Genomic DNA, 22865 nt, shown 5'->3' with positions numbered 1-22865 from the left:
TTTGCCGCGCGCACTCAACAATGACAAGTGCGCTTACAGGTGGGTATTTTGTCACCCAGTAAACCACTTCAACCGATTGATTTGGCGTACGTACAAATTGTGAAGATTTTTTTTTGTTCCTTTTTAATCCTATTCCAAATGTTCATGACACTAATGATTTTTTTTCTCCAAAAATTATCTTATTCTTCTCCGCTCTGAAACTGCCACAGTTTATAACATACCAACCAATGCAACAACCCACAAATGCAAACTACAATCAACGCTATCTTGTCAAGATTTTTATTTTCCTTTGGAGGACAGAGTAATGTCAAAACTCCCCTTTCCTTACTTTTCTTCCTCCAGTATCATTTTCTGCAGTTACAATAAGAAAGGGAAACAAAAACAAAAATATGTCAGTGTGGAGGTTTCTATACTTGCATCCACATATGGGCTGTGCCAGGGAAATTAGAAAAAAAAATGAGAAAAATGCACATGGACCACTCTGAATATTTTCCCACTTTATCACTGCAATTTTGACAAGTTTTTTGAAAAAAAAAAAAAGAATGAGGTTTTGGAGTGTACAGCATGAGATTTATGACCCCACCTTATTAGGGCATCCATGCATAGGTTCCTAACCAGATTTTGGGGTCTTGCCGTGATTTCTGCAGCATGGGGGTGCTGCTAGCACAGAAACGAGTAAACGAACCACCCATGTTTAATACTTTCCTGCATTTAGTAACACTTCTACAATTTGGTCAAGTTTCATGAAAAGACATGGGTTTTGAATATACAGCATAAGTTTTATCAACCTTCTCCTATATTTCACCCCTAACAGAAATGTTCCTGACAGGGATATGTTATATTTCTGTCGTGAGGGTGCTGCTTGCTCAAGAATGAGAGTGTAAACCCCAACTTTAAAACCTTTTTCTGCTTTTGGGTACCAGGTACCTTTTTCTGCAATTCTTGCAAATTTGGAGAAAATAAAGTGAATTTTGAAAGAATTATGGGGATTTAAATTTGCCATCACAGATTTTGTTGCCGACCATGGCCTTGATCATGTACCGCTATCATTTTGGTACCGAACGGCAGATTGTCATTATTTTTCGAAGTCCCGTAGAACAAAAACAAGCACATGAACCTTTGGTTTTATTTGCATATTTGGGCTTCAGATGGGTCAAAGTTATGGTATGGGAAGTTTGAAGAAAATGATATGGCCTTCACTTTAACTGAGGAACATCCGTAAAAGAAAAAAAAGAACAAGGATTGAGCGCCACGATTTAGCTGTAGTAAATAAAAAGCATCATGGAAACACAGGGAATAGGTGTGCTCTCATACATGAACACGTTGCATTGTACAGTGCCAAAACACACACACACCAAACAAACAAACAACTAGAGAGGGGCCGTCAAAGGCGGCAGACCCACGCCTAAGTACAAAGTCGGGGTAAACATAATGTGCATTCGGTCATCTACCAGAATTCGGCCACTTAATTGCCAGTGTGCTTTATCACCAGCCAGTGAGTTCTACCAAAGATCGTACACTGAAGTGTACGATCTTTGGTTCTACAGTCACATCACACGCAAATCACATAATTACACATACGGTATTAACACTCATTCACGTACAGGAAAGTCCTTAAGTCTCCTCCAAAAATCCATCGAAAATCCCAAATTCCACCGTCAAAAGTGCAGAATCGGAACTTTTCCAAGCGCGCGCGAATTAAGTCCAGTTTTAAGAGTATTGTCTACGCGACGGGTCGCGGAAAAAGCGCTAAAAATCGAGAAATACGCCGTTTTCTTGCGGGATATTTTGATTATAGCAAGCCGAGAGTGTGATGATATCAAAGGTCGTATGAGTGTACGATCTTTGATGGTATCCACAAAAGCAAAAAAGAAAAACAAAATTTACGTACCCCCTAGGCAATTACCCCTATGATTAGTGTCTACGGGAATTATTCAATGCAAGGGTTGAATGCAAATGTCTACTGCACCAGTATTCGGCCACCAACGAGCGCCGCAACGTCCCCGGTGCAATTTTGCACCAACAGTGTAGAGCGCGATGCATTTTCAGCGGCCTTGCACACGCATTGACATTGAGCACGCATATCGTGCAGTGTGACTGCGACCGAGCAAAATGCTCCTCCAACGAAAAAAACAATCAATGTTAATTTGAAAAATCATCAAATATCAAAGGTCGTATGAGTGTACGATCTTTGATGGTATCCACAAAAGCAAAAAAGAAAAACAAAATTTACGTACCCTCTAGGCAATTACCCCTATGATTAGTGTCTACGGGAATTATTCAATGCAAGGGTTGAATGCAAATGTCTACTGCACCAGTATTCGGCCACCAACGAGCGCCGCAACGTCCCCGGTGCAATTTTGCACCAACAGTGTAGAGCGCGATGCATTTTCAGCGGCCTTGCACACGCATTGACATTGAGCACGCTTATCGTGCAGTGTGACTGCGACCGAGCAAAATGCTCCTCCAACGAAAAAAACAATCAATGTTAATTTGAAAAATCATCAAATATCAAAGGTCGTATGAGTGTACGATCTTTGATGGTATCCACAAAAGCAAAAAAGAAAAACAAAATTTACGTACCCCCTAGGCAATTACCCCTATGATTAGTGTCTACGGGAATTATTCAATGCAAGGGTTGAATGCAAATGTCTACTGCACCAGTATTCGGCCACCAACGAGCGCCGCAACGTCCCCGGTGCAATTTTGCACCAACAGTGTAGAGCGCGATGCATTTTCAGCGGCCTTGCACACGCATTGACATTGAGCACGCATATCGTGCAGTGTGACTGCGACCGAGCAAAATGCTCCTCCAACGAAAAAAACAATCAATGTTAATTTGAAAAATCATCAAAATACGGGCCAGTTTGTGATGACGGAGAACGAACTTTCATAAATCTAGAAGGACATAGTCCCTCAAATAGGCCTAAACGTAAATTTCGGAATTCTTACGAACATTTGAGCAGCGAAGTCGGATCGTTGGGGAGTTTATGTCTTCGTATGGTAGCGGAAAATCGCAAAGTGAGAAACGGGAAATTTTCGGAATGGTCACTATACCATGGGGTCAAAACTTCAAGGTCACACAGAATTTGCAAGGGTCAACCGATTATCACCAAAATCTAATCGATTCTTTCCTGTCATTATCCAAACATTCCCTGAACATTTCGTGCAAATCCGTTTACCCGTTCTCTTGTTATCTTGTACACAAACAAACAAACAAACAAACAAACAAACAAACAAACATACAAACAAACAAACAAACAAACAAACAAACAAACAAACAAAAAAACAAACAAAAAAACAAACAAACAAACAAACAAACAAACAAACATACGGAACCCTTTACATAACCCCCTGCCGATTTTCATCGGCGTGGGTAAAAACAAGAGCACAGTGTTTAAATGATTACAAATTACAAACATTTCAAGGAAAAACAGAATGAAAGACAGGTTTGCAACAATTATGCTGCCATATGCTTTTATCTTTTTTTCATTGAATTTTTACTGGTCTCCCGACCTTTTCTTTTCCTTTTTTTGCACAATCATTCCATACTGTCTTTCACAGATGCACTCATTATCTCTCACCCTCCATTTTTATGTAGTATACAATAGAAAAATTTAAGCATGCCCATCAGTACAAACAAAGAAAAGGCAAATGGCCTCATACCTTTTACCAGGTGCCTCGCTCTACTGATGAAAACAATATGATTGAACAAAATTATGAAGTTTTGATAATATGCATCAAAGTGATATACCCATAACGGTCCTGTTAAATGCATTAATGGTCCATTTTAGACAAGCTGAAAGATGCAATTGCAATCAACTTCCCTGAATAATTTGTTTGAAATTGTGGGAAATGTGGTAGTTTTGGAAGCATATATAAGATGTCCAAAGTTTGCACACTTGTAATTATTATTAACTCAAAAACTACTCCACAATTGTACATCAGGTAGTACTGAAATTGATATAGTTCCAGCTGAGTAGTGTACAATTCTATTGGAGTCGGCTTCAACATGATATCATAAATCAGTTTTATGAAATTCATGCTGTGCTATTCACTGCCATTGGGCATGGTTAATGCATTAGGATTATGCACACACTAACACACACTCGCACATACACACCCATTGAAACCTGTACAAATTTAGTTTTGTACAGGGGGTTGAATATTGAGGAAAATCTTAAACCTAACTTCAAAAATATAAACAAGAGCATCATAGTGATTTATGAAATCATATTTGTAACCACCAACAATATTTTAACCATACTAATTTCATCACTATGTGATGTACAATTTGCAAGTTTATGAAGAGCAAAACTTTTCCTTGTTTTCAACACCGTAGTATCATGTATGATCATGCATCACCAAACTAGCAAAAAGTCACGAGGCATTAATTTTAAGTTAAGGGCAGAAAGAGCAAATTCTAAGCTATTAATTGAGATAACTCAATACATATGGAGTTTGCTAACTTGGAAAGAAAGTACACACTCTTGAAAAGTGTTTACTGAGAAAAGAGGCTTTGAAATTAAGGTTTTATTCTCGTGCTTAATCCTCACCAAGCTGTGCTATGCATATAGTGAAAGTGATGAAGTAAAACTCCATAGTAACCACCATAAAGGGATTATCAGATTAAGCTGAAAGTTTGCACACTATAAGTACACTCCATCTTTAACTAATACGTTGGAAGTAGTAGCATCATCCCTCAAAATTTGTTAGAGTTGGATGTGAAGAGTGTGCGGGAAGTTTTAAAAAGTGAAAATGGGCCTTTAAGACATACCTAATCACTCTATTCTAAGATAAAGTGTTGTAAAAAAACTACAAATAAAAAAAAAACATTGTCTGCCATAGAATTACATAGGAGTGTTGCTCTTCTGGAAAATATAAAGAACTAAAGATTTGGTTGACCCGTTTCACCTATTTCTAGTCCTCACATAAAACTGGGATATGTGACTTTTTGTTAGTTTTGTGATGAATGGTCACATGTCTAGCTTGAGGCCACCAGGGCTGAAACCCTGTAAGAAAGGACCCGCAATGCTTTCATTGCCTATGACATGACATGGGAAACGGCCATCTTGAAAACTGAAGTCAGGTTTGTGACATGAGATTTTTTGTTAGGATCACTCTTTCTGTCTTTCTCCATCTCGCTTGCTCTTTAGTTGTCTTTTTTAGCCCAAACTATCAAGTATGGCTCAGTGCTACTACATGTCAAATAAAGCCATACAGTCACCCTTTAAAAGTCTAATTAAACACACATCACTTGACAGTTTACCATAAATGATCAAGTGATATCATCTCAGAATATCATGCACCACTTAAAGATAATATAAAGTTTTTGTACCTCAAAAGTTTCCCTGAGTTTCCTTGTCTTAGTTTGTGTTTCAGGTTAAAGTACCTTTCATATAACTAACACTGTGAGAATTACTCGCCCCAAAGTGCTCTCATGTCTTAGTAATCATGCAATAATGGTTTCGTACAAGAGCAGAGCAGGTTCTTAAAAATTTGAACGAGCCATTAGTTTGACTCGACGCGGTACTGCGACAATCAATATACACGTATTGTACGAAACCATTATTGCATGATTACTAAGACATGAGAGCACTTCGGGGCGAGTAAGTCTCACAGTGTTAGTTATATGAAAGGCACTTTAACCTGAAACACAAACTAAGACAAGGAAACTCAGGGAAACTTTTGAGGTACCAAAACTTTATATTATCTTCAATAAATGATAATAAAGGAGGTCATTGACTTTTATGTTGCACAACTTATCATTACACCCAACTTAGTGGACTTTACTATTGGTAGGATTGTACTGCATAAGCTGTGACACATAAGATATTAGAATCACAGTGCATATAGTTCAGTAGAATTCCAAAACATCTCAAGAAGTGATTTGAATACTTTTCTTTTGTTGCTTTGATAGCAGGAAAAGGCTGCTCGCAATAAAATAACCAAGGCATTTCTCTACAAGATTGTAGGAGAATTTCTTGTGACTCATTTTTTCTTTGTGAACCAATTTTATTTGTGTTCATGTTTTCATTTTCACAGCAAATATTATGACTGATCTACTTTAGCTCTCTTCTTGTTTGGTTCATTTTCCTGCTCCTTCTCTTTACGTTTGTTACCATTGTGGTCTTGATCTTGCACATTTGTAGAAGCAGGACTCCTAATACCTAGTCTTTCTGCAACCATTTTCATGAATTCTTCAATCTCTGCCTTTATCTCGTGAATGTCTACAGCCACACTAGTCTTGATAAACTGCATCTCTGACCTCAAGAAATTAATCTCATTCCAGAGCAATCCTAGATCCACCCGTGATACTGGTTTACTAATTTCCTGTTGGTCCTTCTGCAAGTTACTAGAAGATGATGAAGGGTCGAGCAAGTGCTGGTAATGAGCTCGAGCAGAACTTGGAAGGATCACCTTGAGCAGTTCCCCTGGGTGATTGCAATTTCCCTCTGGCCTGGATTCATTGATTGGAGAAGTTGGCTCTTCTTTTATGAGCTTACTGGTACTAGCTCCTTCATGCCCCTCAGATCTGTCATTATTGGCATCTGACTGACCTGCAGCAACTTTTGGTGCAGGTGAAACTCCATTTCTTGTAACTTGTGCCTCCTTCTCTGAGGACTTAGTGGTAGCCTTCCTACCCTTCTCTCTACCAGAAAGTGAGTGTACATTTAAGATCTCAATTTGCTCACCACTCTTTTCCAGTTGGGGCACACATGGTGTTGTAACACCAGAGGAATTGTCAAGTGATGTTTCCACAGGAGAATTATCCACTTGGTAAGCTCTACTTGTTGGTACACATGAGATTGAAGTAGTATTATTTACAACAGAACTAGCAGATGTATTCTCTTTAGGAGACATACATCTTGTTTGTTGTACTGGTTGCTGATTCTGCGGGCAAGCCTGTTGATTTGGCACTTGAAGTCTGGAAAATGGGCCAAGGGGAGCCCCCACCAGTGCAGTGTGGCGTGGTGGTAGTGAGACAGTAACTACACCAGGAGGGAGAAGACCTGGAGGAATTTGTCCTCCAGGCACCATACCAGCTGGCAGTACACCAATGGGAACCATGCCTGGAGGGACAGTACCTGGTGGAAGGGAGGGTGGGGGTGGGAGTATCCCAGGTGGTAGTACTGCCGGTGCTACCCCAGGTGGTAGCATTGCTGGTGCTACCCCAGGTGGTAGTACTGGTGGTGCTACCCGGGATGGTAGTACCCCAGGCGCCATCCCAGGTGGTGTGTTACGATTAACTACTATTGGTTGGCTATTTGCAGTTGTTTGGGGGTGAAGAGCTGGTTGAGCAGACTGAACAGTGTTATTTAAGTTTCTGTTTATGTTTTCTGCCGTTGATTTTGGAACTCCAGGAGTGCTTGTGCAAGGTGCAAGGATGGAAGTGGATCGACCCTCTTCAAGAGATTCAGCACCTTGAACTGCATTTGGTGGGTTTTCCTGGTGCACTGGTGCTGATGTAGAAGATGATTGTTCATGAGAAGGTTCTGATTTATCAGGTGTAAATTCTATTCTACAGGTCCTCAATGGTATACCCACAAATGGAGGTTTCATCTGGCCAGAAGCATCAACGGGAACTAAGACATCCATAGAACCTGGTGGACCTGCTTTCAGTTCAGGGATATTCACCGTACGACTTTGTGGCAAGAAGACCGCATGGGGTGTGGGAACAGCATTGTCAATGAAGCGAATCCTTCCTAATTGGGACGCAGGTATGGGATTTGGCTGCACAGATTGTGTTGACTGTGCAAACTGTTGAGCTGAAGAGGTCCCTGGATGTTGACTTTGCATGCTTGGTATAGTGTGCATTACTCTGGGGTTGATAAGGTGACAAGTCTGAGGAGGCACAAGGCGGATGGGACCATTGTTTGTCATAGGGTGACTCTGATGTTTGGTCGCCAGGTGAGCTCTTAGTTTCTCAAGTGTCAACGGTTGGTGCGGACTCCATGTCACAGCTGAGATTGATGCTTCTGCAGACTTAATGCCTCCTGCAATGGTGACTCTGGATGCCTGAAGCTGGGAGGCTGCCATTGATGAAGATGATGAGGGAGATATTGAAGATGATGGTTCACTAGAAGGTACATCAGATGGATGCTGGACTTTCCTGTAAGGAGATGATGTGCTTGGGGTCTCATTACCATCAGGAGATTTATCAGATGAAATGTCTCTGGCTCTTGTTGAATTCTTGCCTCTCTTTTTAAACATGGAATGTCCAAGATGAAGATCTCTCAGCAACTTTGTCTTCAGCCTTGGCCTCTCTTCCATCTGCTCTTTGAGCATAAGGAGAGTGCTTTCATTGGGGTCACTCACACCATAGACAACCTTCATGATTCCTTTCAATACATCTGTAGTTAATTCCTGATTGGCATCAAATAAAACTACACCACCTGCATTGCTAGTTCTAGTTTCCATATGTTGCCCTTGACTATCTAGACCTTGTGTACCTGATGGCGTCCATTCCTCACCACCACTTTCATCATCATTGTCACTGTCAACAGGTAGCCACTCTTCACCACTTCCCTCATTGTCATCACTTTCAAATTCAGCAAAAAATACCATGAGGTCCTCATCATCTTCATCTGTATGACGCTGTTCTTGTGTTGAATGCTTCTGACTTTTCACTTCAATCTCAGGCTGTTCTGTACCATCTGTATGATGCTGTTTTTGTGTTGAATCCTTCTTACTTTTCACTTCAATCTCAGGCTGCTCTATACCATCTGTATGATGCTGTTCTTGTGTTGAATCCTTCTCACTTTTCACTTCAATCTCAGGCTGTTCTGTACCATGACATGTGTCCACTTTGGTGTCATCTCCATTCACATCATCAGCAGTTGATGTTGAGGGTTGATCTACTCGTACTGCACCAGAATCAGCAAAGTGATTTTCAGTGTTTCTCATTTCTGTGGAAAGATGATAAACAAAGAGATGATATATTTTTGTGGATCGCAATATTCTATTTAGTGGAATCATAAAATGTGCAGGGAAATAGACTTAACAGGAGCCTGCCTATAGCAAGGCAAAACTTGGGTCCAAAGCACTTGGCAAAATCAAGTTAGGGGATTGGATGATTGCCAACAACATTGCTCAGTTAGACTTGGAATACAAAGTAGGACCCTGGGGGGCGTTTCATCAACGAGTTCGTCGGAGGCTTTCACCGACGAATTTGCTATCAGCCAATCAGACGCAAGGATTTACACTGACAACTGTTAAAAGCTAATGAAATCCTTGGTATGATTGGCCGATAGCAAATTTGTCGGTGAAAACTCCGACGAACTCGTTGATGAAACGCCCCCCTGGGGGGCGTTTCATCAACGAGTTCGTCGGGGGTTTTCACCGACGAATTTGCTATCAGCCAATCAGACGCAAGGATTTACACTGACAACTGTTAAAAGCTAATGAAATCCTTGGTCTGATTGGCTGATAGCAAATTCGTCGGTGAAAACTCCGACGAACTCGTTGATGAAACGCCCCCCAGGGGGGGTGTTTCATCAACGAGTTCGTCGGAGGTTTTCACCGACAAATTTGAAAAGCTACTGAAATCCTTGCATCTGATTGGCTGATTGCAAATTTGTCGGTGAAAACCTCTGACGAACTCGTTGATGAAATGCCCCCCAGGTCATATGGATTTGGAGGCAGATGCACTAATGTCGAATGAGCCAAAGCACCGCCCTTGTAATATACTCATAATTTTTCCATGATCAGCAATACACAGAGTTTTGAAAGTTTACGAAGTTTAATGCTGCGAATATTTCTGGTTTTACAGTATACTGTGGAAGTGTTGTGTCTGAGTGGATAAGACCGCACATCTCTGAATCACATAAGTGTGGTTTGGGTTCATGAGTTCCAGTGCAACAAAGCCAGACACATTTGCTCTTCAGCAAGGCACTTTGTCCACATTGCTGTTCTCCAACCAGGAGTATAAATGGGTACCCGATATGATGAGAATATTGGTTGATCAACATGTGCATGCCTGAGATGGCGACTGGCTGGAATGCTGCCCAGGGAATGTAGAGTGAGCACTGTCAGTTTCAGTGCTGGTTGGATGTTAGCCTATCCAGTGATCGGGGTAATACATGTAGTATATATACACCTTGAGTACTCAACTACTCTACAGAGTAGATTTGGTGCAATATGGGTCATAACACCTCTTATTGTTATCATTGTTTATGATTTCCACTGTAGGTCAATTTTTGCATTGTTCATTGTACTGTATATGCCGAATATTTCGTGAGGTTTTTATTTTTGTGAGTTTCGTGAGTCAGGTGCTGTTCACAAAAATTAAAGATGTATGAGCGACGATTGTTTTTGAATGTTTCAAATTGTAGGTTTTTGTCAGAAAAACTGTTGCAACAACGACTACTGTTTCGAGTTTGATTGCATTAGCATGCAACCATGACTGAACCATGATGAAACCTAAAATTTGATACATTCACAAACATTATCCATTCAGTTAGATACCCTCTTTACGTATCTATCGATAATGAGAAGTTTGATAATTAAAATTCAATAAGGTTGTATGCTAGAATTTGAATTCACTCATCTGTATCTGTAATCTAAATATGTGACCTGCTACGACAAAAGGATCCAAAAGTCAGGGAGGACAATTTTCTGAAAATGGCATGACATTATTCCTTTACTCTTCTACTTTAATTTCATATATGGCACAGCTCATAAAAGTACTCGGTTGCGGAGATATCCATGATTTTATTAGTGCATATCAAGTGGTTGTGGAAATCAAGAGTTTCGAGAAAAACGCCTTCAAAGTTTTCCTTCCAATGCTATCATGATCAAGGGGAGGTGAGACAGTTTTCACCGCTTAACAATAGAAGGCATGCTCCTAGTGACCTCCACAATGTTCATTCAAGCTTAACGCCAGCGGTCTACACACGACCAATCGGTAATCAGGATGCCACGCACTGACCAATAAGATCACTCCCTCGTTGCAAGGGGCGGAGTGTACAGTAGCTGCGGCGCTAAATCCAAATCTTCGGACACGTCTCTGTTACATCGAAAGTCGGAATATCATGGCCCAGAAAAATGCCAATTTCTTGCCTTTCCTTTGATCATTTAGCTTCGAAATTTCGGCAGATGATAGACAAAACATTAGACTTCAAAATTATGCCAAAAACAAAAAATCTGATTGTTTTGACCAATTTTGATGATGTGACTTCAAACTCGATTTTCTTGGCTCGGCCGTCAGCGACTTTAGGATCCTTTTGTTGTAGCGGGTCACATATTATCTCAGTTGACTTGCGATCAACAGTTAATAGTTTTTGTTCATGTAAACAGGACCTGTCAATCTCCTTGTTGAGTAAACCCAGTTTTACCAGAGCGTGCTTATGTGCATTGTATATACAGCTCATACTTTTCTCAAGTGTTCAGATACAATGAGATCCCAGAGGTACCTGTAATGAGAAAAGTCACTGGGATGTGATATCTCATTATAGTTGTACTACTGTATCTGTACACTGTACGTACATTTTCATTTTTTGCACCCCATTTTATGGTCTATAAACATCAAGTACTAAACAATTTACTCTCTCTGAAATGTAAAATTCAAAGGAGGTTGAAGGGGTAACATCATATCTGACATTGCTCTTCTGCATATGATGAGTGCACAATTTACAAGATCTCGTATATGTGACACTGCTTCACAAAACCAACGAAAAAAACAAAATCAAAATAAAGAAACAAACAAACATGGATTTTTAGTTGAGGCCAGATTCTGAAAGAGCAGCCCTGAGCTTTAGAATTATGCAACTCAAGAGAAGTTGACTTTCCTTATCTATTTGAATAATGGAAAAAAGGTAAACACTCTGGAACAGTGTCTACTGAGAAAAGAGGCTTTGGGTTTATTCAATACTTTATCTCACCAAGCTGTGGCTCTCTGCATTGAATAGGACACACAAAAAACACAACAACCAGGATTTGAAATTCCACACGGTTGTAGCAACCACAATGAATGGATTATCAAATTAAGCTGAAATTTCACACTCTATCAGCACAGTGTATCCATGACTACTACTAACTTTCAGACCAGTGGCATCATCCTTTCAAAGGTTACAGAGTTGAAAGTGAAGAGTGTGTAGAGCGATTTTATATTTCCTATTCGTGTTATGATTCCGAACTTTAGAAATACAAAGAAGCACCATGTGCTGTTTGAGAAAATATGAAAAACTAGAGATTTACAAGGTTGACGCATTTCACCTACACATATTTTGAGTCACATGACATGAAATTGGGTTGCGCAACTTCTTGTTGATTTTATGATGCAACTAGTCACATACATACTGTATTATAAGTATATTTAGCATGTTTTCATTATGCACCAGTGTACTGAATACTGTAAATGCTGACGTTTTTTCTGTGGCTTAATTTTTAAATGCATTTTGCGAATAGGCTGCCTGATGAGTAGATGACTCTACATGTAAACCTCTTTAATGCCTAAATGTGTTTTCATGAAACTTGCTGTATACATACCTGAAAAAACCTTGTCCATACTCTTCACTTTCAACTCTAATAACTTTTGAAAGGATAGTGCTACTGCTTTGAAAGTTGCCATTAATTATGGACAGAATGTGTCAATGAGGCATGCTTAATTTCAATTTAATCTGATAATCCCTTCATTGTTGTTACTTTGGTGGTTTACTTCCTGTTTTTTGTCCCATTCATCGCACAGCCAGCACGGTGTGGTAAAGATTAAGCGCTTAAATAGACACTACTTCAGGGCCTCTTTTCTCAGTTCACACTTTTCCTGAGTTTGTGCTTTCTTTCCAATATTTAGATAGGTTAGGAGGGTCCATTTGATTTGAGTTAAATACATCATTTTAAAGCTTAAAGTTTCAGAATATGGTCTTAACTAAAAATTCTTGTCTGGCGACTTTTTGTTTGTTTTGAGGTGCAGGGTCACATACACTGTATGTATGTTTGATACAATAGAATTTGGTACAATGCATAACCATACAGGGAATAGGTAAGGAAAGCTTTTAAAGGTCAAGTGAAAATGCTGAAATTTAACCAGTTTTCCATACTTTGTAAGTTGCTCAAGTTATTGTCATGAAAATTGGTGTATCATTTGGAAAGAGAAAATGATTATGCATTTTGCCAACCATGTGATACTGTCTCACATTGACACCATGTACATGTACAATAGTGTAGACCTACAGGTGTATTGGGAGAATAATGCAATATGGCAGAGGCATAGCAGAGGCATGCCAGTCGCCATAGCAACATTTCAAGTTATTATCATCATATAGTGTGTGAGGGGATATAGGAATCACTCTGAGGCTTGATGACCTGTTGGCCAGTCAGTCGGTCCTGTGCACAATCTTGTGGACCAAGTTACTCCCTCATTTCTGTATCAATTTACAAACCTAAAATTTTACACATACATTGTATGACCACTATTATTGATTTTATTCAATCATATTGTAGATTTATTTTAAAAAGCTAAAACATAGGTACAGCTCAAAATTCATCTTCCGGCAAATGGAATTTGCTTCATTCAGTTTAAAGCTCTATACCAGGAAACTTGCCTGGCTGATGCAATTTGCCAGGGTAATGAGTTGTTTTGTAGTATTTTAAGATCAGAAGAGTGAAATTTTAAAAGTTGGTATACTCGACTTTTATTCCTGAAGTACCCTCCCTGTTCAGTAGTGAGTATGCAGAACACTGGTGGTACATGATGATCAAATTGTGTCCAAGCAGTTAGTATTGAATAGCATGGCTGTAGAATAAGCTGCAAGCGATTCACTCATGCAGGCAGTGGATATCGCTATGGCCTGATATATTGTAATTGATGTTACAATTGAATAAAAACATCACACAAAAGCCATGATCAGGTATAAAAGCTCTAAGATTTGGTACTTCTGGTGAAAATGTTTGGCTAGTATTTCACATGTCCTTTGCTACCCAACCAAAATCATATGTACAGCATAATTTCACTCATTTCTTGTACATGTATTTGTCTCCATTTTGGAACAAATGTCAATGGTTCTGCAGTTGTTGAACGAACTACATGTACTCAATCATATTAACCAGTTGAGGACGACTTCTGAGTATACTCGGGCAAGGGTCTATGGGAAATATGCATTGTAGCATAATCAGCCATTCCTCAACGGGCTAAAGCAATTTAGTTTAAATTGGGTAATCAGTTCAGTGATTTGTTGTGCAAGCCAACTTTCTGTCTGTGCATGGCATTAATTGTTGCCATGACAACAGCATCATTTAAACAAAGCTTACAAAATCTTGTTAACTCTTTATGTGCCACGTTCGCACCTCTGACTCAGTCGACGGCGTGCCAACTTCGCATATTCTGCTCAACAAACAAAGCCGCCAAGACTGATCGATAAACCGCTAATTACTGCTAATCCCGCGGCACAATGAAAGCGTTTCTCGTGCTTTTGTTCCTCTCGTATACGGCTTGCATTCTATGTGGTGATCGATTATCAGGTGATGTTCCCAACTAGATTTGCTCGTACATTCTAAGTTTCTGTCACGGTTTAATGTGCAAAAGTCATGCCTTTATAGTAATGTAGCAACTGGTCATTAAAAGAAAAATTGAAAATAGAGTCGTCATACAATTCATATCGAAACAAAGCTTGGCATTCCTCTTTAACTTTGCCTACTATTATGCCCATCTTAACAGAAATTTGTAGAAGTTATACAAATTGGAAAAACAGAATTCTTTCTCAAAGCATGACTACCTTCGTGTCTCAGAATAACGTGGCACACAGGGGGGTTCCACCATGGCACATAAAGAGTTAATTGTTGATTTTTAGAGTCTTGTTAATTGTTGGTTTTTAGAAGGTTTGAGGCGGAATTTTCTAGGACATACAACGTTGTATGATGGTCATGATATCATGCAATCATGCATCTCTAAGTGTCCAGAAATACATGTGTGCCATGGTAGTGGTAACTTTTGATATCATGCCGGAATGTTTAACTAATCTGTCACTTTTTCAGCAAATTGACTTTGAAATTCAACACATGTGATGAACAATCAGTATGTGTAGTTGTTCAAAAACACTTTTTTTGTGAGTGTCAAGAAATGTGTTGCTATGGCAACAACATTTTGTGCAAGTCAAACACAATTTAGTTGACTGTTAAAATACCGAGTATTTGAGGAATTCCTAAAGTATATTTGACCGGATTGTATAATGTGTGATTGTGTGAGACCTGTTTTCATAAGTGTAAAAAAAAAAAAAAAAAAAAAAAATGTGTTGTCATGGTAGCAACAGTTCTAAAATACAAGTCATACAAATCCTCTGGATCAAAATATAGAGGTACCCTTCAATTCATAAGCAATTGAGGGAAAGAGTTCCTTATGTCCCCCACTAAATTACAGAGCTACCAATCTCACGCATTGTGAGTGAGACTCAAGCATTTAGGGTCTGTCTCACGATCTCACGCATGGCACCCATTTTTCTCACACATCTGGTGAAGTCTGCAATTTGGGCCAAAAATAAGGAGCATAGCTCAAAGGATTAAAGTGAGAGTTGCAATTGAAGATATATTTCCCTTTTGCCTTTCAAAATTAGTAAAAAATAGTCACTTATGCACCAGATCGCATCATTAAGAGCTAATAATTTAAAAAAAGCTCCCTACCATGGGAGGGGACACCCCCCTCGTTCGCATGCGCATGTGCGCGAGTGCCGAGACGTCGAGTCATAAAAATCTCACTCATAAAAGATTTTTGAACTTACTGAAATTACTTTTTTTTTTACTAATAATAAACTAAATAAAGGTTATGCCATTTATGGGAGGATTTCCTTTTGAGACATAACCCTAGCATAACCTTTATTTAGTTTAATATTAGTAAAAAGAAATAGTTCTCTATTCATTTTGTGCAAATTAGTGGGGGGACATGAGTAACTCTTTCCCAATTGAGTTAGGATATAGATGTAACACATTTATCATAATTATATATTATGTGTAGTTTTGCTAATAATATCTAGTCAGTCTCCAGCATTGGTTACCATGGCAACAGTATTTGAATTAACAAAATCTTGTCTCAGCAGTGTACCAGTTCAGAAGTAGGGGATGGTATTAATCACCCTACTAGTTAATCATGTTAATTGTGCTACATGTATTTCTTCATGAAGAGCAAATGCAATGCCCCCCCCCCTTCCCCCAAGAAAAGGATAGTGGGGGACAGACCTGCCCAGTCTGCCCACCCACACTTCAGACTTGATGATCACACCTACCACCAAAGGGTTTATTCTTATGCTCACATTCCTGACATGGATACCAAACATGGATTTCCAACTCCAGACCTTCCAACATAAGCGAATCCATGCGGGGTGGGTGGGGGGGGGGGGGGGGGGGGGGATACGCACCCCCTATTTTTCTTCAAAACAAAAGAAATAAAAAGAAAGTGAAAGGGGCTTGGGCACCCCCCTTTAATGAAGAAATCATCATTGTTAGCCGATTGTATGTGGGAGTGGGAGTAGGAGTGGGAGTAGGAGTAGAAAATTGCGCTCAAGCCCATGAAACCCGGAAAAGGCACTCGAAGAAACAGAAAAATGTGCATGCTGAAGCTTTTTTTTTCTTTTTTTTAAAGCTTGTTAGCTTATGAAACCTGGAAGTGGAAAATAAATTTGGTGCCCCCCCCCCCCCCCCTTTTCGGAATTCCTGGATCTGCCCCTGTTGAACGTACACTAAATTAAGCCAAAATATATTTGGTATCTAGAATCAAGATGCCTCTACACTAACTGCGACCAGCAGCCCCAACGTACAACGTACAGTGTTGGGGCTGCGCCGTTTTGGCATCGATATCTTAATGTTGTACCAAACGGGTGCCGTTCCGGCGCTGTATTTCCTTAATTTTTCAACAAAAACTACTGGGAATACTTACATGGGTCGACTAAACCTAAATGATTCACATCGGCGACTGTTTGATGCATTTCATTGCTTATGACGCAGAAAATGCTGTCTTATAAGGCAAATATCTTCAGCTCACCGATGCTCACTAAAACTCACAATCACTTGCACATGCGCACACAATGCATTCAGTGCAGTGCATTGACAGCTGTATTACTCGCTACATGATGCATATTCACCATGCGATGATGCATTATTCATATCCTTCTGCGTCCGTAACGGTGACGTCATTGTTTACGCATGCGTAGATGCGTACTGATGGATATACACGTTCAAAATAGCAGCAAAGCTCTCCACTAGGGCAGACCGCCTACTCCTAAAAAATGTGGAAAATTATGCAGTTTCCAGATAAATTGGTGAGAAGGACCAAGGCAATGGGGTAGTGTATATTTCATTTTATATTGTCACTGTGTTTATGATGGACATTTAGCCATGGTTTATTTGTGAAGTTGCCGTATATGTGGCAATAGGGAGTTGTTCGTGATTCTCACTTGAACGAAACTGCGGGGTAGCCGCCAGGACCCCGCCGCAGAGCGGCGGGTCTCCGGGGCTACCTCTACACCAGCTTCATACCAGCTTAAAATGCTATTCTTATAAAGATATGGGGGGGGGGGGGGTATAATTCCTCTCCCCCAATCTCCCCCTGCTCCCTGATCACTTTGCTCCCTTGGGCTTTATCCTTAGCTCACCCCTAGCTGCTCTTAATGGGGAGAGAGGGATTCTCCTCAAATTCATGAACCTCTTACTGTCAGCAGCAGAGAACACACTTATTGTTCATTGCCCCCATGAATGGTGTCTATTTACATACATACTGTAGTACACTGCTATTATTGCACATAGAATATTACACATATCACATCAGGGACTATTTAGCATTGTACTTACTTTTTAGATCTATGATCTGAACGCTGCATGGCTTGATGACAGTTTTGTGGGATTCCATTGTTACAATCAATCCTCATCCAGGCTTTGGTATGATATGCTTTGTGAATTTATCTAGTTGCCTGGCAGGGTGTCCATATAATGTCCATGGAGATAGGTAGACAACATCAAGGAATCCATTGTCATGGCAGTGTACAGGTATACCTAACCATTTCTGTAGTTCTGCAGATTGTGTTGGTAGCTAAATACACAACACAGATGGTCTCAGATCTAGCAGACAGCATGCAGCAGACAGCAGCTGTACTGTTTTCACAGAGCAAATGCTACTACACCATGCAAACTCTCAGTGATTATTGAGTGCGTTGTAGGGTCATGTGTATGTATGTGTGTGTATGTGTCTTCCCGCGTGTGCAGTCTAGCAAGTATCATTGGCCAATATCCTGTGTATTGTTCCATGCTTGGTTGCATTCCCCTATTCATCTTGTAGATTAGACTTGGTCGTAGGCTACGACAGAACCCAGCTTAGGCTAATCATGTATTATTCACCCATTGGTTAGTCTGTGTGTCGCAACCCCCATCGCCCCACATGGATTTCTGCTTTTTTTTTTTGGGGGGGGGGGGCTATATATTGCCAACTAGCATTGACAGCGCAGCATCTATCTTCCTTTGTTTATGATCAAATTGAATAATATGCAATTTTCCTATCATTGGGGAAATTTCCCAATGATTACTATAGGCTGGAGCACAGAGTCTTCTATTCTATGGGAAATCTTTTGTGGTTTGAGATTCAGGGCTGCCAACTCTCACGCATTGAGCATGAGACTCACGCATTTTGGTCCTTTCTCACTCTAAAACTTTATTTCATTTGCATGCATTTCTATTGATCTCACTCATTTTGACTCCTAAATTATAGCATTGGCCTATGGGAGTCTCACTCTCAACTAGTTTCCAGTGTTGGCAGCCCTGGAGATGGGAATTGTAAATTTATCAAAATCATTGATAAACATGATATATATGATGTGAGTACATAATAAGCTAGAAAAAGAGAATGTTATTGGTTATTATATGTCATAGGTGAGATTACAAACACTCATCATTTTCCTCATTGCCATATAATCATCATGCATGAATGGTTAGAATAATTTTCTGTATATTTTCTTTGTATTTTCCTCCATAAAGACATTATAAAGTGTGTTAGTCTCCTTATCCAGTGATGACAGCACCAAAACTTTTAAATCTTCTAAATCACCTGTCAGATTAACATTGTCATAATTTCATTGATGGAATTAAATGCATGATTACACTGATGGTACTGTTAAGGAACTAGGGCAAATTATTTTTTACAGCATGTATTATGCATTCCATTGGACTGTATGACTTTGTGAAGTTACATGTGTTCAGAGAAATGTCCAACAAGAATTCCCCCCCCCCCCTAGAGTATCCAATTTTAAGAGACCATCTCAACTTATCCCACAAATATGTCCAATGATCCCACAAATATGTCCAATGATGTAGGGATGTAGGTTGAAGGAGACCTCCAGGTGAATGTTAGACTTTTTCATTTGAACATAAAATGGTTGTACTGGGGACAGAGTTTCAGATTTATAGTGATTGGGATGAAGAGTAAGAATGTATTCAAATTCATGACAACTCACAATAGGCGTTTTCACATCAGCCCGATAAAAATCCAAGCTCGAGATATTTTTTAATTTCCCAAGTCAGAAAACATGATGTGAAAACGCCTAATGAATGAGGATGGTGACATAGCAGCTTAACATGAGAATGCATGATTAGGTGCTGAAAGAAGCAAAACAAAAGAAGAAGGCATGCATCCACTGTAGACTTTTGAACTTAATGTTGAGCAAGTGACATTCTAATGAACTTACATTGCGGCATCACTGGATTTTCTGAACCTCCTTTTTCATCATCCCTGTTCATATTTTGGATTTTTCAAAATACACTGTATTGGTTTATCTGCTCAAGGACAGTAATGAATTCCACAAATCTTCACATGTCACTATCAATTTACTTACTTCATGATGAAATTAAATAGATTGTCTGGAATACTTGTCAAGGTGTAATGGTAACTAAAAACGATCCCCTCCCCCCCCCCCCCCCAGCAGTTCAGATGTTTGGTCTGAAAATGCAGACTACACATCCGTCGCAGCCTGAACGCAGCTCAGGGCTCAGGAGCTAAACAATAGATGCACCTTTGGAAGGATTAATAAAAAGAAACCAGGAACCCACAGAGTCCACAGCTATTCACATGCAGATTTTTCTTCTTGTTCCCCCCCCCCCCCCCCCCCCACTGCAGCAATGAATAGATCGCACTGTATAGAACACTCAGGCTTCAAAATTCTCTTTTCAGTATTCAGCGTCCTTTGAAACCCACAGGCTTTTGTGCGCCATTGTATTCTTTGTGCCCGACTGCAGCCGTTTTTATTGCACTCGTGCACATAAAGGAGGCATTAAAGTGTATGCGTGTAGGCCAGAATTACATGCCATACAAGTGACCATGCTGCATTGTGCAAGCAAAGTGTTTCACTTTTTCTGAGCTACAGAAGACTTTTTTAAAATTGTAATATCCAGAACAAAGGCTTATAGTGAATTTGCATTTTCTTTTGTTTGCATCACGTTGAATTAGAATGTATTCATATCTAAATTGTACACATCTTACCTTGTCTAGATGAAATTCATATCTTAGAATATGTTATTTCACATTTGTTATAAAAGGCTGGAGGGAACAATAAATTGTAGATGGCTAGATGGGTGGTTGGATGTATACACAGTGGATCCAAGACAGCGCCAGAATATTGACTGTTTTGAAGACCTAGAGGTAGAGGTGCTCCTTGTCAGACTTCATGAGAATCTGCCTGTTTCTCCAATTATTCAAGCATGAGTTCCACAAAATTTAGACATCAAATATTCCTCATTGTGACCATTGGGTTTGAAGGTGATAACAATGCAATAATTCCTCATACAATTGATTAAGCTTTCATCACTTTCCAAGTAGATATCTAGGTCATGCTGTATGTCAGTCTGTACATAATGCTTTCTAAACATATAATACCGTGCATGATATCAAGAGTCTTATGCATCAGACTAGAGACTTCTTGTATGGATGTACGACATATGGATGTGGATGCACGTCGTATGGATATAGGACATTTTTATGGGTCTTAATTCTGACAAAATTTTAAGTTGTATGGATACTGGAAAAGCTGTTATTTTCACGATGGTTTGATTTTCACAAATTTCATGAACCACTGTTGGGGGCTCGAATTTATCAGCGCATGAAAAATATCGCGAAAGGACAGGCAATAGTGCACTCACAATGGCTTCAGGGTCAAAATCGTGAAAACATTTCGGGAAAATTTCTGTGACCTCTTAATTTGCAAAAATATCCATATGCAAATATAACAGCTTTTACAGTCTGCTGTGAAAGAGAAACGTTTGCATGCATTTTAATTTTCCCGAATTTTGCAAGAGCCGAGATACGCGAAATTACAGTGCACTCACAAGTTCTTGTCTTTACGTTATGCTTTGAATGCCAGTGGTAATTCACGAAAATTTCATGCTGTGAAAAAGGCCGTCAGTTCCAGTTTACGAAAATTTCATGCCGCAAAAATATCTTGCTTTACAGTACACATGTACAGTACTTACTAAAACATTGGTTTGAACATAATTGCAATGTACGACGTCCATTTGATGTTGAATGTCATATGAAACGCTGTTGGATAACAGTACGTCATGGCACAGTCACGGCTTATTTGCAGTGCTGCCTAGGGTTAGCATGAACTATACGCCGTATATTTCACGAATCAGGATTTCCCGACAATTTCGCGAGTGGCTAAATTCGCAATCGTGGAGTCCTGTACTGAATGGAGAAGTGTATACGCGTACGTCACATCCACATCGAGATCAAAGTCAATATTTTTGCGTGTCTTTGATTTCGCGAATAGCACCTGACTCGTGAAATTTGTGAAAATAAAAACCTCGCTAAATATTCGGCGCTTGCAGTACCAGATGAATAATGATGATTTTAAATAATGAGGTCTCATTCACCCAGGGTTGCCTCTTCAGTGCTGCCACTGCTCTACTAGAGGGCCCTGCTATAATTATTACCCTAGCGTTGCCAGGTACGCATTTATACATCTGGGTTGAAAGGGACATGGTGGATGAAAACATATTGTCCAAGGACGTAAGCACTGGGCAGCTAGGAATCGAACTTGTGTCCTCCGAATTGGAGTCGGGAGTCCAATCTACTATGTCACACAACCCACATGGGTATGCACTGCCAAGTATAAACATTATATGCAATGTTCATACTGCACAACGAGAGACTCGTATATTCATGAGCTTCCCATAAAACACGACAGTGGCAAGGTCTTATGCTGCCGTAAGATAAACGTATATATCGGGACATTGTGTCTGGATGGTACGATACAATCCATACGTGGTATGAATACGATAACCTGGTCTGAATGATCTCATATCAATACATTGTTATCCATATGACTCAGCTGTGTGTGAAAGCCTCTATCTTTCACATACTGTAAAAGTGGAAATATTTACGGTGTTGAAATTTTTCGAGCATTTTGCACAATAAGAAACTAGCGCGAAAATAAAAGCATGCAAATATTTTTGCTTGCCATATGTTCCTGTAGTTGATGTCTTGCTACCGCGGAATTCAAAACACGCGAAACTCTTCTTATCCAGCCAAGCGCGAAAAATAAGTCGCGCGAAAATACCCACTTATTACAGTAAAGGCCTAACTGGAGGAGACTCATGTGATGACTCTATGGCCCGAATTCGCGAAGGTGGTACAAATGAAACCATGGTTTAAACCATGGACAAAAACCATGGAGCGCCAAGTGTTGCACGGAATATTTCGTTACAAAATTGGTCATTTCGTCGACAAAATGACCGTTTCGTTAACGAAATTATCACTTTGTGGACGAAATGTTCATTTAGTTACAAAATGTCATTTCATGACAAAATTATCATTTCATCGACGAAATGACTGATTTTGTAACGAAATATTCCATGGGACACACCATGGTTTTTGTCAATGGTTTAAACCATGGTTTCAT

The 22865-nt window shown here is 39.8% G+C and overlaps 2 protein-coding genes across 2 annotated transcripts in view; one reads left to right on the top strand and one right to left on the bottom strand.

The window, feature by feature from the left end:
* The window catches only part of LOC139733852 (CWF19-like protein 2), a 46381-nt gene that overhangs the window by 7293 nt on the left and 16223 nt on the right, over window positions 1-22865 (top strand). The window lies entirely within an intron of this gene.
* LOC139733890 (uncharacterized) lies at window positions 6052-8926 on the bottom strand. The gene has a single exon (XM_071644697.1). The coding sequence runs from the start codon at window positions 8905-8907 to the stop codon at window positions 6052-6054; it is 2856 nt and encodes a 951-aa protein (XP_071500798.1). The 5' UTR covers window positions 8908-8926.

The sequence above is a fragment of the Diadema antillarum genome, unplaced genomic scaffold, assembly GCF_040938485.1.
Source record: "Diadema antillarum isolate AM-2024a unplaced genomic scaffold, OU_Dant_1.0 seq00000501_RagTag, whole genome shotgun sequence".
In the NCBI taxonomy this organism is placed as follows: domain Eukaryota; kingdom Metazoa; phylum Echinodermata; class Echinoidea; order Diadematoida; family Diadematidae; genus Diadema; species Diadema antillarum.
Note: the sequence above shows the minus strand (reverse complement) of the source record. Positions and strands in the feature narration are given on the sequence as shown.